This window comes from Drosophila sulfurigaster, chromosome 3 (assembly GCF_023558435.1).
Source record: "Drosophila sulfurigaster albostrigata strain 15112-1811.04 chromosome 3, ASM2355843v2, whole genome shotgun sequence".
Lineage (NCBI taxonomy): Eukaryota > Metazoa > Arthropoda > Insecta > Diptera > Drosophilidae > Drosophila > Drosophila sulfurigaster.
In genome coordinates this window covers 8,809,600-8,824,401 of record NC_084883.1, presented here as the reverse complement: position 1 = coordinate 8,824,401, position 14,802 = coordinate 8,809,600, and the positions used below count along the sequence as shown (strand labels likewise).

The 14,802-nt window shown below is 39.5% G+C and overlaps 2 protein-coding genes across 3 annotated transcripts in view; one reads left to right on the top strand and one right to left on the bottom strand.

Moving 5' to 3' along the window:
* Window positions 1-11,747, top strand: part of LOC133846470 (metabotropic glutamate receptor 2) — an 88,538-nt gene extending 76,791 nt beyond the window's left edge. For both annotated transcript variants that reach the window (XM_062281468.1, XM_062281469.1), the window contains exons 6-18: window positions 176-318; window positions 777-885; window positions 965-1,136; window positions 1,223-1,329; window positions 2,259-2,408; window positions 2,512-2,645; window positions 3,500-3,690; window positions 3,954-4,088; window positions 4,154-4,316; window positions 4,392-4,605; window positions 5,545-5,696; window positions 9,605-9,788; window positions 9,886-11,747. In XM_062281468.1, coding sequence (XP_062137452.1) covers window positions 176-318; window positions 777-885; window positions 965-1,136; window positions 1,223-1,329; window positions 2,259-2,408; window positions 2,512-2,645; window positions 3,500-3,690; window positions 3,954-4,088; window positions 4,154-4,316; window positions 4,392-4,605; window positions 5,545-5,696; window positions 9,605-9,788; window positions 9,886-10,343 — 2,312 coding nt within the window. In that variant the 3' untranslated portion in view covers window positions 10,344-11,747. The remainder of the gene's footprint in view (window positions 1-175; window positions 319-776; window positions 886-964; window positions 1,137-1,222; window positions 1,330-2,258; window positions 2,409-2,511; window positions 2,646-3,499; window positions 3,691-3,953; window positions 4,089-4,153; window positions 4,317-4,391; window positions 4,606-5,544; window positions 5,697-9,604; window positions 9,789-9,885) is intronic.
* Window positions 11,748-11,844: 97 nt separating this feature from the next.
* LOC133846474 (maltase A3-like) lies at window positions 11,845-14,490 on the bottom strand. The gene is made up of 4 exons (XM_062281476.1): window positions 13,360-14,490; window positions 12,850-13,304; window positions 12,066-12,209; window positions 11,845-12,002 (listed from the first exon to the last, which is right to left on the bottom strand). Exons 1-4 carry the CDS (start codon window positions 14,473-14,475, stop codon window positions 11,936-11,938), a joined length of 1,782 nt encoding a protein of 593 aa, XP_062137460.1. The 5' UTR covers window positions 14,476-14,490; the 3' UTR covers window positions 11,845-11,935.
* Between the last annotated feature and the right edge of the window lie 312 nt (window positions 14,491-14,802).

Here is a 14,802-nt window from a genome sequence, read left to right as displayed (position 1 = left end):
AAGTGGATCAGATGCCATGGGGGAAAATGGCTTGCTGAATGTGTAATACGATTAAAACACAGTTTTTCATTTTAACTCTACGTTTCTTCCCCCATTTTCTTCTTTGCCTTTGCCACGCTACGAAAACTGTAAATCGCAAATGGAATTGCAAATTAAATATCTGACCTATGCTCAGGAGCCATCATTTTTGGGTCGGATCAGGAAGTGCGGCAAGTGATGCGGGCAGTGAGACGAGCAAATGCAACAGGCGCCTTCTCGTGGATTGGATCCGATGGCTGGAGTGCACGGAATCTCGTCTCCGACGACTATGAACCGGAGGCAAGTATCAAGTACAACCAGAAATAACGCAGTTGCGAAATTATGAGCTTAAGTGTGCGGGAAAGTGTGATTAATGAATCCCTAGCCGTGTTGAGCTCTTGAGGCGTCACGCCCATAGATGAGTGACTGGGGCGTGCAGTGACATGACACCAACTACAAATTTATAAATGATGGCAGCAGACAATAGACGAGACGAATGAATTCGTGCGGGCACGAGAGAGGAGACAAGTGAAAATGTTTTTGCCATGATGAATTATGGTTTAATTGAAATAAATTGTGTTCGTGTGCGTGTGTGTGTGTGTGTGAGTGGCATAGGCGTGGCAATGGCAAAATTAATTTTGGGCCATCAACCATTTGCGTAACGTACAGCATTTAGTATTCGGAGCGACTGAACTTAAATTAATTACGCATACGCAACGTGTGTGGGCTCACATTATAATATCTAGCTACTTTTCTAGGTGGAAGGCACCCTGTCCGTTCAGCCACAGGCAAATCCAGTGCACGGTTTTGAGGAATATTTTCTCAACCTAACCGTGGAGAATAACCAGCGCAATCCGTGGTTTGTCGGTACGTATGAGAAAGGAGTGCAAATTGGCAGCCACAGGCCAAGGGCGTTGAGTGCTAATAATGTGAACTGCAATTACAGAGTTCTGGGAAGACCATTTCCAATGCCGCTATCCGGGCAGCACGAGTACGCCGTATAACAACTACACACGCAACTGCACCACAAAGGAGCGACTGTCTCGCCAGAACACCGACTTTGAGGATCAGCTGCAGTTCGTTAGCGATGCGGTCATGGCGTTTGCATATGCCTTGAGGTAAGCTAACCACAGGAAACTACAGTCCGCGGAATTCATTGTTTGCGTTCGCCAACAAGCGTCAATAATTGGACCAATCTTTACAGGGACATGCATCGCGATTTGTGCGGCGGTCGTCCTTCGCTCTGCGATGCCATGAAGCCAACCAAGGGAGCCGATTTACTCAAATATTTGCGCAAAGTCGAATTTAAGGGTGAGTGCGTTTTGCCTGGTAAATCATTCTCGATTCTGTTGACAGCGAAAACATTTGGCAGACAGCATCAGCATTTGGCCAAGCAATCAATTAGGGTCACTTAATTGCTTAACAGACATTCGCATGCATATTGACAAGATATCAAAGTCCGCTAATTATTTTGCGGATGACTCTTTTCACCATCAATATTGAAACAGATACTTAAAATACATTTAAATAATAATGCTCGTCTTGTCAGATCACAACACTAATTCCCAAGGAACTGACTCTTTTGTCTTCAAAGTCGAAATCAGTTCCGATAATCATATTATTAATCGATATTTCTATCTGTATAATTTCAATATCGAAAACAATTGTCGCATGAACTCCTTACTTGCTTGTGCTCGTAGTTTAGCTGCGACAAATTGATTATTTTGAGTGGGAATGGGATAAAATAATTAGGCTAATCTCAAACAGATTACACAGACTCGAGCATAAATTATTCAAGCGGGTAACTCTTTGCGTTTACAAAAGTTTTATAGGTTAAGTTGGCTATCGGCTGGAGCTCCGCTTTGGTGTTAGTCGGTGGCTGCCTTAAGAGCTGCGCAAATAATTTAAGTGGTTATAACTAAAAGGAGGACGCTCTGATCCTATAGCCATAGCCTTAGTCGTAGTTACATACAGAGCTCTGGCCACAATGCGCATTGGCTATGCTTTCGAGTGGAAAATTGACTTGCTTGTCATCGTCATTGAACTCAATTTGAAACTCAATAAATTATACAAGAATGCTCGGTCGATGGCAAGCCAGGCAGCAAGCTGACGCAAAACGCGCAAATTGTCAATTTTCTGATAAGAAGAAGCCGGCTGAGGATGCCTTGGGCCATAGTCCTTGGTCCTTGGGCGTCAGGCCGTAAACGTATTTTAACCCCAAAAGCATTTGTTGTGCACAGGCCTCAGCGGCGATGATTTTCGCTTCGATGGAAACGGCGATGGACCAGCTCGCTACAATATCATACATTTCAAGCAGTCCGTAGCCGGTCAATACCGCTGGGTCAAGGTTGGCGAATACTACGAAGGAGAGCTGCGCTTAAACATGTCCGGTGAGTACACAACACACAAACACATTCACAACTGGCAACAGGTACAACTCGATACTGACACTGATACTGATACGGGCAACATTTTATGCTATCAACATTCTAGAGGTGAAGTTCAAGCTGTTGCATCCAAAGCCACCGGAATCCGTTTGCAGCTTGCCATGCGAACGTGGCCAGGCGAAGAGATATGTCGAAGGCGAGAGCTGCTGTTGGCACTGTTTCAATTGTACAACTTATCAAGTAAGTGAAGCTTCCGCTCTGCGAACACAACAAGGCCATCAACTTGAATGCATTGCATTCAGATGGTCGCTGACGATGAGAGTCCAGTGCGAGCAAACTAACAAAAGGATGAATGTGAGGATGGGAAGAAGGAGGAGAAGCGGAAGGATTTGCCAAGAAAGTGGCGCAAGTTTCGTAATTTATTTGCCAGGCTTTTGTCGTGATTGAAATGTAATGTAGTGAATTATTGCGAGAACTAGAGGATGGAATGGTTCGACGATGCTCAATGTGCAGGACCATAAAAAAAAATTGAACAGTGCGAGAAATGTGTGTGCTTGAATGCTTCTCGAGTGGCGTCAAATGGGAAAATGAAAATGAGACTGTGAATGAAAATGGAATTGGAGAACAAACTGCATTTAAAAGAAACAAGATTAATAGCCATGACATTCTGTTGTGGATTTAACATAAAAGAATCCAAGGAATTTTATGTTTTCAGATGCTGATCAATTGAATTAACAATTAACAATTAACCTAATCTCACTTCATTCTTCAAAAGGTTAGATTTCACATGCAACTGCAGTTCGAGTTCTTCTCTTTAATTTTTAAGCTGTTTAACATAAAGTGAAATGCAGTCCTTTTATAATGCTGTCATTTATTATACAATCGAATTGCAGTATAATGTTGTCCTTTTCATTGTAAAATCCTGATGCTTCGTCGGTTTTCTTGGAAATTTCCTCATCATTATGCGGTTCTCTTTCAACTCTTTCATGCCTTGCATATTCCACTTAAGCGGCTTATCATTAAGTGCATATACTTGTATATACGTACATGTCTTGCGTTGCATTGCGTTTCTTTCAATGTTTGTTCATTTGCAGATCCGACATCCGGATGACGAGACACATTGCCTTGTCTGCCAGCTGGGAACGTTGCCCGATGCTCACAAGAAATATTGTCGTCCAATACCGGAGGTATATCTTAGACCCGAATCGGCTTGGGCTATTGGAGCGATGGCCTTCAGTGCAACAGGCATATTGATAACGCTCTTCGTTGTGGGCGTCTTTGTGAGGTAGGTTGAAAGACAGAGAGAGAATTCAACTTCGAAAGTCCTTTACTGCATGCATGAGACAAAGTTTGCAACGTGTGTGTGGCAATTAAAAAGTTTTATATCTTTGCACATAAGTTGCAGAAGCTGCCAGCTGCTACGCAATAAGAAAATGCATTTAATTGGAGCGGCATTCGCATGCATAGTTTATACTAACTGAACATACTTTATAAATAATAACAAGCACGCTAACTAGAAGTATTATTTCATTCACTTCATTTCCACAGGCACAATGAGACTCCAATTGTACGTGCCTCTGGCCGCGAGTTGAGTTACATTCTGTTGGCTGGAATCTTCATGTGCTACGGCGTGACCTTTGCCCTCGTACTTAAACCAACAAATATTGTATGCGCCATTCAGCGGTAAGTGAATTTGTCTTTATTTTTATCTTCACTTCAAGATTTCTCTTTCTCTCTCTCTCTTACAGCTTTGGAGTGGGATTTTGCTTCACGGTTGTCTACGCCGCATTGTTGACCAAAACGAATCGCATTGCTCGAATATTCAAGGCGGGCAAACAGTCAGCAAAACGACCATCATTCATTAGTCCAAAATCGCAGCTGGTGATTTGCACGTGCCTGGTCAGCGTACAGGTAAGACACTCAAATCCAATGCACAGTGTAAATACAATCTTTATCTATGTATGTTGTTTCTCTCTCTGACTGCAGATACTCATTAATGGCGTTTGGATGGTGATTGCTCCATCGCATGCGATGCATCATTATCCGACACGCGAGGATAATTTGCTCGTCTGCGACTCGTACATCGATGCCTCTTATATGATTGCGTTCTTCTATCCCATTCTCCTTATTGTGGTCTGCACTGTTTATGCGGTTCTCACTCGCAAGATTCCCGAGGCATTTAATGAGTCCAAGCATATTGGTAAGTTTTGCAAATTTATATAATTTATGATGTAGTTTTGCACAAATAATTATGTATATTTTTGAGCAAAGGGTAGAGTCAAACATTTTGTAGCATACTTTTTGAGGCCAATGGAATTAATTATTTTTATTAATTTGAACTCTTTTCATTATTTTGTAATTTTTTTAATAATTCTGTAAACAAACTTTACTCACCCTCATATGACGATTGTTATTGTTTGTATTGTCTTATTCTTTATTTGACATTCACTTATTTCGTTAACAAATGAATATCGACAAGTCATCGATATCAGTGTTGCAAAACGTTAAGTTGTCATATGCTAATTTTATTTATTTAATAGAGGAATTTTTAAGTGGTGAGGCCATGAATTTTTTTCCATGCCAAATTTAGGCGCATAAAGGTTGAAAAACCGGTCACTTTAAAATTTGTGAAACTTGCGAAATAGATAGCTTTTCGAATTATTCGATTATTTCGTTTATCTGGAAACGGCGCTTTAACTCAAATACTAATATTGCACCTGTAACTAGTATTCGTAAAACATTATAAACAATTTATTTCTAAATCATTCTGTTAAAACAACAGTTTCAATAGATAATTTGGCTAAATACAAGATTCGTAATAATTCGTAGGAATAATTGGTAATAAATATTTGAAATTGTTTCTATTAATATATCACAGATAATACTACAATAGAATATATACATATGTATGTACATGTATGTATGTTTGTACTCTATGCATCATTCACATTAAGATTTATTTAAGACTCTGGAACTTTGGCACGCACTTCATGTGACTCGAGAAAGTAAATTATTTGCTGCAAATGAAATCGGACACAAGACTTTGTCTAATTGTACTTAATCTTAATGCTGAATGAACTGATCTCCGCATAAATAATTCACTCGATTTATGTGTACACCTTTAATTGGCTCATTCCAGGCTTCACCATGTACACCACCTGCGTCATTTGGCTGGCCTTTGTGCCATTGTACTTTGGCACAGCCAATCACGTGCCTCTGCGAATTACGAGCATGTCAGTGACCATTAGCTTGTCCGCCAGCGTGACGATTGCGTGTCTGTTCTCACCAAAGGTAAGACATAACATAATCATTAGCAGTTTATTTTGTTTGTCTGGTAATTCGCGAACTCATTGGCAGTTAGTCACTGCTAATTGCATTATTTTATAATTATGAGAATCATGATTTGATGCCATTATCTGATTACGTCCATGTAATAATGTGTTTGGATATCAAATTGTTTGTTATCTGTTAAGCAGCGCTCAATTTTAGTATTATTAATCATTCTATAGCAAATAAATTCTGTTTATTGTCTTTTAACATGCTTTATATTTTCGGTATTTATGGTTTTAATATATTATTGTGCTATCGGAAGGGCGAGATGTATAAGATATGTATATAAATAATATTTCATTAACTTATCAAGGAATATCTTTGAACGCATTGGTATATCAATGCTTATTTTTAGCAATATTATTGAAGCTGTAGAAGATAATTTCTGACCTTTCTTCTACTATATAACTATCTCAACATGTTGAGTATTTCCGGACTGGTCTCTTTAGTTTTGCGAATAGTCAGAAGTCCCACGGATTCAAATCAGAAATATACAATGATTGCTGAATGATATGCGTCGATGTTTTCGTGGAGAACGAGTGCAGAGTTTAAGCAAATGGTTTATGAAAATCGTTTTCTTCCGATTCACACTAAGGTGTCTAACAATGAACTACCGACTTCAATACGTTTCCGACCCTTATTGAAGTATTTGTACCACTTATAAACATTTTCCAGCGACATGGTTGTATCACCAAAGACCTTCCGCAACATCGTCAACGTTTCCGCAGCTGAAATTGTATTCCGCAAACCAAATTTGATTTCACTTCTCCGCTTAATTAAGTCAGACATTGTTAAAATCGAAAAATAAACTCTTGGTCGTATGGTGAACACAAGCGTAAATATATTACTGATAATGATATTGAAATGAAATGTCGCCCAGATGTCATTAACAGTCCTGTCAACTCAAGAAAATAAAATAACTAGCCAGAAATGTTAAACCCGCGAAGTTTACTCCTTACTTTTTGGTCATATATATATGTATGATGTACAATGATTATTTTCCGCAATAGTAGCGAGTCTATTACTGATAATTTATTAATGTATATCCACAAATACTCAAAATAAAATGTATCTATGGTTTTATATCGATCGTCAATTTTGCTCGACTACATATCTTTTAGTATTGAGAAATATTTAACCAACTACTTACATATATGTTTTATACCTTAAACTTTAAAGTAATACAGACATTATTTATTATTCGTTAGATTGATTTTTATTTTTATACTGAATACTATGCTACTTATTAGGGCATTAGGGCATTTAGTGCACGCTAACAAAGCATCACTTTCAATTACTCTTGATAAGTGAACATACTTTTCAGATAACTTATGCTTGAATATTTTGTTGCATTTTAAAGCATCCAATCAACTTGGACATTAAAAAACTTTTAACGACAAATGGTATCTCTCTTTTTCCCCCATTCTTTGCGTTGTCCACAGTCAATGAAGACTGAAGGCCATGGCTTTTGCCACAGCATTTTTAATAATGTTTCATTATTGGTCATTAATTTTGAGGCAAACTGCAGCTTAAGCTGAATATGCTTGTGGATAAATTTATGGACACAGTTTGCAGTCTGCAGTCTTTGGTGGGGGATTATTGTGGATTGGCTTAAGTTCTCACCAACTTGTGCACTGTACATTAAAGTTCACTTACTGCCAACTTGGACACTTTCAAGACTTACGGCACTTAAGTGAAAAGACATTTGAGCTTGCATCTCAGTTGATAAATTCCAATAGAAACTATTAAATAATGGAAATATTTGCACGTTTTAAAACTATACTTCAATGGTGAATGACCGAGTCTAATCTTGAATTATTTAGTTGCCAGAAAATGCTAGAAATAATGAAAAAGAAATGGTAGTTTCGCTTTGTGAATAGAAAATCCACTTGGGTTATCTTGGAATGCTCGTGTTCTTATAGAAGCAATAAATACTAAGCGTAGTTGTCGTTGTTATTAAGCGGGCGGCAAAATGTGACCTCTGCTTGGGCCAAGCGAGCTTGTGCCACATTTGCTATCAGATGTCACATAATGCACACACTTTGCTTCACATATACATACATATACACACGCATATTCATATGTATAGTACCTGCTGCCTGTTGGCCTGCCATAAACACCTCAAGCCATAAAAATGCAATTTAGTATTTGCTGCTAAACGGCACAACAACAAATAGCCGAGCGCACACAAAGCAACCGGGATCACTGAACCATGGGAACAAACTAGATCCTAGCCAAGCAACTTGGCCCTACCACGCCCACAACAGGACCCCAGAGGGTTGATAGAGCTACAGCCACAGCCAGAGCTAGTAAGCAACTTCCGAGCACTCATTCTCTAAATGTGTCGGTTCTGCCTTTAACGTATTTCTCTGGCTTGCCTCTTGTTCGCCTCTCTTGATGTCCGCATCCGTATCCGTGTCCGTGTCCGGCTGGACTGCTTCCTGGTGTGCGGTGTGTGTTGCCTTGTTTGTTTGTATAAGAAAAACAATAATAAACGGCGGCAAATGGCAGCCAAACAATGTCACGCCAAGACGGAAATGGCAGCGAGCGTTACGTAACGCAGTAGCTTGAGTTTAAACGTTACGTTGCGCCTTGACTAACGTCAAAGGAGCGTTGACAATTTAATGGCTCGGAATTGTAGCTGAATGTCGCGACGTCTTTGCCTGTATTTGGTGTCAGTAGACTTTTGATAATAATTACCGTGGCCACAAAACGGGAAATTACTAATGGCTCGCCAGCACCTTGGGGGCGTGTCTCGCAACGAATCAACGAAAACAACAACAAAAGAAACAACAGCAGCAATTGTATCAACAGTAGAAAAGCAGCATATGAACAGTAGCAGTATTAAATTAACAGCATTGGGAACAGCAACAGCCACTGAAGTTTGAACAGCGGGCAGAGAGTGAAATATTATGAACTTTCTTTCTTCAATCAAGAATTTGCGGTGTCTATGCATCGAAGCTGAAAGTTCTGGATTCAAATTCAAAATTCTACCTTTAAGATTTATAATAATTATGGATAATTTGAAGCGCATTTTAGAATTGTGTCCCAAATAATATGATCTTAAATTAAAATTTAAGAAGCATAAACTTTAATTATTCATAAAATATTAAGATTGAAATCAACGAGAAAGAAAGCTAGAATCAAGTGTGCACGACTGTGAGATACTAGCTACCCATTTCCAATCAAACGAGAATATACCCAAAAAATACCGCAGAAATACTAAAATAAAGCGAAGGTTATATTTGGTATGTCAATATAGTATGACATATTTGTAGTGTTTTAGTGTATTTATAGTATTTTCGTGGTTTTTGTTTTGCTTTTCTTAGAAATGGTTAGCGGATATATCACAGTTAAGTACACTCAACCGTAGCTTTCTTTTCTTTCTTTAAACATGTTGCTTATAAATATACACATTTATACATATTTAATTGCACACACATTTTTTTTCCTAATATTTCCTATAATTTTTAAAGTTTCATATCCAAACCGATTAATCTGTGAAGACAAGAAAAATTGACGTAGTCATTGCTTTAAGTAGGAAAAGTAATAAACAAAAATTCTAGAGCGATACAGGTTTGATTTAAGAATGTTATTTAAATCGAATTGTACTGTATTTTTCTGAGTGTGGTAACAGTTAGATGACTAACAAAACTTAGAACAGTAGCTCAAGTGTATACAACACGTCTACAGTAGTAACACTTGCAAATGTATGAACAGAAGAAACAGGAGGCTTCACGTACAATGGGGGGTATGATTAATGAATGGCCCAGCTGAACAGCTGAATGGTCTAGGCCGCATTTGACTGGATAATTGAAGCTGAAACTGTTGAAAGCCTAAAGTGACTCCACTCCCACTCTTTTCCCCAGCTCTACATAATTCTTGTGCGGCCGGAGCGCAATGTGCGCCAGAGCATGATGCCTCCCCGTTATGGCAATATGCATCGCACGGCCGGGACGGGGCCCTCCTCAATGATGGCCGCAGCGGTTGTAACGGCTGCCACGTGCGCCCAGGAAGAGAAATTACAGAAACATATCACGCCCACGGAAACAGGTTGGTTACCAGTATTATTTTTAACGGTTCTAGTACTTTTCCATTTTTCGTACCTGGTTGTATTGTGAATTTGTTTTTGTTGGCATATCTATTGCAGAGCATTCGGTAAAAACGAAAAAGCTGTGCGAAATGGCCACACAGACGATTGCACTGTCGAGTATTTTCACGTCCCTAGATAACAATGCCTACAATCAAATACCCTATGCCGATCAATATGTGCCAAATAACACAACTACCGCCACGCCAACAGCCTCTAATGGCAATGGCAATGGCAACGGCATTGAGAGCTGTACTCAGGACGAGGAAGTGGTATCCAACAACAACAAAATCAATCAGCAACAACACGGCCAGCAGCAGCAGGCGAATGTTGTTGTTGTCGTTGCAACAGCGAGCAATCATATTGCCACCAGCAGCAGTCCAGCAACAGCAACAACAGCAGCAGCAGCAGCACTGGCAACAACAACTGCAACTGTTAGCGCATCAGACGCGGAAGCTTCATCGGCCACAACAAATGGTGGCAACAAGCGAGCTCCGGTGTTGCAGACTAATTTATAGCTAAACGCGCAGCAATTGCAACAACAGCTGCTGAAGGAGCAACAGCGTCAGCTACTGCAGCAGCAGCATCTTGATGATGCTGACGTGAAACCAGTTGCAACTGAAGCTGCCGCAGGCGGCGACGTTGCAAGCAATGGCAGCGGCAGCATCAGCGGAAGTGCAACAACGATCGGTAATGGCAGCAGCAGCAGCAAAAAGCGTTCTGCGATTCCAGTTTAAAGAGGCTACAACCACAACAAAAACAAGAACAGGTATCTATAGATAGAACTTAAAAAAAAAAAAAAGAAATACTTAAGTAAATTCATGCCAAACGGATGTTCGTAGAACGACGAAGAAAAGACGGCGGCATTACAATAAATTTATTTTGGTTTCTGTTGAGCAGAAATGAAATGCATTTTAATAGCATAATTTCACAATAACGCCACTTCGTCTGCCAAATTTGGCAGTTATTTAAATTGTAAAATATTTACAATAAACCCAACGAATGAGTCGTAGCAAAAACAAATTGTCAGCCAGATTTAATTGAATCATTTCGTTTTTGCGGAAACTGTTTTAAATGTTTTAGATCTAACGATTAAGCTTAACTAGTTATAGCTAGAATGTGGTTTGGTTGCAATCGCAACAAAGGTTACCAAAACAACAAAACAAAAACAACAACAAAAATGTGATATAATTTCAAAAATGTGTGTTTTCTGAAACCAAAACCAAAAAGAAAATAAGAAAAAACTAAACTCGTACTAACTGTTAGTCTAAGTTGAAAAAGCATTTAAATTTAAGTCACATTCACACTATGATCTTATATGTTACAAAAGGGTTGCACAACCACTACATAACAACAACAACAACAACAAAAAAAAGCCAAAACAAAACATGTTGCAACCCTTTTGCAACGTGGCAGAAATGGCGGCGTCTTTTGACAATTACATTTACTTTGTTGTTTGAGCCCTGCAACTTGGTAGATTTAATTGTGTAAAGTGGATCCAAAGGCGTCAGAGGCCGATAGTATAATTATAAGCGCAGTAAGTTTGTAAATACACACACACACACACCCACATACACATACACTCTCCTAATAGTTAAGTGTTTTCTTTGTGTAATACATAACGACAGAACATAATATTACGTATACGTACCGCGGTCTGGCATACGAGCAAGCTTATCGAAGAGTATGTCAGTTGAGATTGTAAGTGATAAATAGCAAAATAAAAAAAAAGAAACCCACTTATTATTAAATTGAAATAAAAATTATATTCAAATATAATAAAATCTAGCCAAATTATAAGAGTTTAATTGTTAGCGAAATGCATGTATGTAATATTCCCCTTGTATGTATATCTGTGTGTGTGTTTTTTATGTAAATATTATTACAATTTGCATATGAGAATACCAAGCATATTCATACAACTGAGTGTCTCTACTATCTAACTGCAGTATACAAACAAATACAACAAATAATTCAAACACTAATATTAACATAAAGATCAAATAAAATTATGCTAAATGTTGTTAAGTGGCATATATTTACGAGAACTTACATTGAGCAAACTATCAATAAAATAAAAACACTAATTAATTCCAAATCAATGTGTGTTTTATTCGCTACTGAGTACCAAAGCTTCGCCAACTGCCAGTTCCAGCTCCTTTGACGCATAGCCGACTCTATTTGAATATTTTTACAGAGCGATTTAATGGAAATTCTTAACAAAAATATATCTTACTTACCCCTCGGATTTGCTGGAGTCCATACTACGAATCAGCAGAACCAAATCGGATGGCAAGGTTTTATCAAACTCAGTCAAATCAACTGTGATCGACGCAGACCCAAAGTTGCAGACGTAAAAAATGCTATTAGCGCCGGACAGTGACCTAAAAGTAGAAAGACAATTAAATAATTTTTAAGTATTCGCTACCTTTTTCAGGAATACTTGAAACTCCCATAAGTAGCTGTTGAGAAATTGATTTGTTATATTGTTTTTTTCTACTCATTTATTCTAAATGCCAAGTCTATTTTCTGGAAAACGACAAGTACCCATTTCAAATAAAGCTAAAGAAGTAAAGAGGCGAAAGTGTAAGTTAAAATATACCCTATATACCGAAAATCTAATGAAAGCATACCTCTAAAATGTACAATATATTTGGTATGTCAATATACCAGTACATACAACTTTTACTATAGAGTAAAAATCACAATACAATTAATTTCTGACAGTCTCAGCCGATCCTAACTATGCAATAATACTTGTTGTCGAACTTCAATGTTTTTCATTTAACCGCAACAAAAGTTTTCAGCAGTAAGAATGATTTTAGGAGACTTTGCCTTAAAAATAATAGGCAACAGGACAACCGAAAAGAATGTAATCTACGACCAGTACTACAAGAAAGTTTGACTCAGAATGACAGAAGAAAAGTCTCGATTGTCAGATGTTACCTTTTTCTTATTTTTCGCACCTTTCAGCTAGCTATAGCTGGTGCGAAAAAAATGAATAAAACTAACCACATCACTCACCGCTTAATCACGAAAACATCGTCGCTCAGCACCGCGTACTTTGTGCTTCCATTCTGCAGCGTATTCGAGCTACGTCGCAGTGCAATAAGGGATTTGTAGATGGTCAGATGGGAATGATCTGCCGCTGATTCAGTGGCCACATTGATAGTCTCATAGTCAGCGGCCAATGGCAGCCAGGTCGTTTCACCTGTGGAGAATCCTGCATTGGTACCATTTGTCCACTGGAAGGGCGTGCGTTCAGGATCTCTGGTGTATTGCTCGTAGATTTCGGCATTGGAATTGCAACCCCAAGGATCCACAGTGTCCTCCCAGCTAATCCAACCATCAGTCATGCCTAACTCCTCGCCTTGGTAAGTGACACTGGCTCCTGGCAGTATCATGACCAGCATATTCATGGCATCAATGAATTCGGCTCCATATCGACTGGCAGCTCGACGCTTGTCATGATTGCCTAGCTGAAGAAAACATGTTGAAGGTAGAGCTAAAGTCAAAATTAAAAACATTTCATACCACCCAATTTGCCGTGCGTCCTGCTGGCATATTCTGCAGCCAGAGATCGATGGCTTCTTGCACATTGCTGGCACTAAGACCACTCTTCTCCATCACAGTAATTAAATTGAAATTGAATGGCAGGTGAGCTCCATTCACCGATCGATTGCCATAAAACTGCATGGTAAACCAAGCCGGAGAGTAAGTCTCTATGAGCAGCACACTCGAATTGCCGCCATAGATTCGTTTATGATCATCGAGCACTGTACGCCATTGATAAACCATGTCTACAGTCTCTGGCTGGTTTTCAATGTACGTCGTTGTCAAGTAGTCACGATCCTCTGCATCATCTGTGGCTCCACTAACGATCTCATCGGGATACTGACCCTCTGCATCGGGCAGCACTTCAAATAGTGGTGGCAAAGCATCACATCTGAATCCCGACACGCCCTCATTCAGCCAATACCGCAGCACTCGCTTCATCTGAGCGACCACATCGGGATTGCGGTAATTGAGATCAGGTTGTTGCACTGCAAACTGATGCAAGTAATACTGCTGTCTCTCCTCGTTCCATTCCCAGGCGCTGCCTCTAAAATATTGCAACCAATTTGTTGGCGGTTCCCGCACTCCAGTCACCGCATTCACCTTGCCATCGTGCCACACATAGTAATCCTGGTATCCCTTCTCTCGCTTCACAGACTTCTTGAACCAATCGTTTTCATCACTGGAATGATTAGGCACAAAGTCCAAGATAATCTTTAGCTCCAATTCGTTGGCCTTCTTAATGAGGTTTCTGAAGTCCTCTAACGTGCCATACTCTGGCTGTATGTCGAAGAAATCAGAGATGTCGTAGCCAAAGTCCACCATGGGAGACTTGAAAATGGGCGAGAGCCAAGCAGCTGTTACGCCCAGCTCCTTGAGATACTCCAGCTTACTGGTGATGCCATTCAGATCTCCGATGCCATCTCCATCGGAGTCCATGAAGGAGCGCGGATAGATCTGATAGAACTGCGCAGTTTCCCACCAGTCCTTAGAAGACGTCGTTGTTGAGGCCGTATCTTGGCAAGCCTGGCCAAACACACTCAGGAAAAGCACGCCCAGCAGCAAGTATACTGCTCTATTGCAAGGAAAACTCATTTTGTTGGTACTCAATGTGGATAGCTGCCTTTTTATAGCTACGCATAGAGAAGTTAGATAAGCAGCGATAAGCGAGAACGTTTTAATATGAGTACATTACGTTGCAACTGGTCAACTGATTATAAAAGAAGGCAGAAGTTCAAGAGGAAGTTCTAAGCACCTCAAGGAGTTATTTCAAGTGGGGAATGTTTTTACAGGGTATTTTATTTTTGCCACACTAATCCGCGTTTCATTCAATGTGCACTTGAGAACTTGGCAAATTCCTCGGCTACTTGAGTTTCGCTTATCATTTAAGTCCAGTTAAGTAGGCTAGTTTGGCAGCTATAA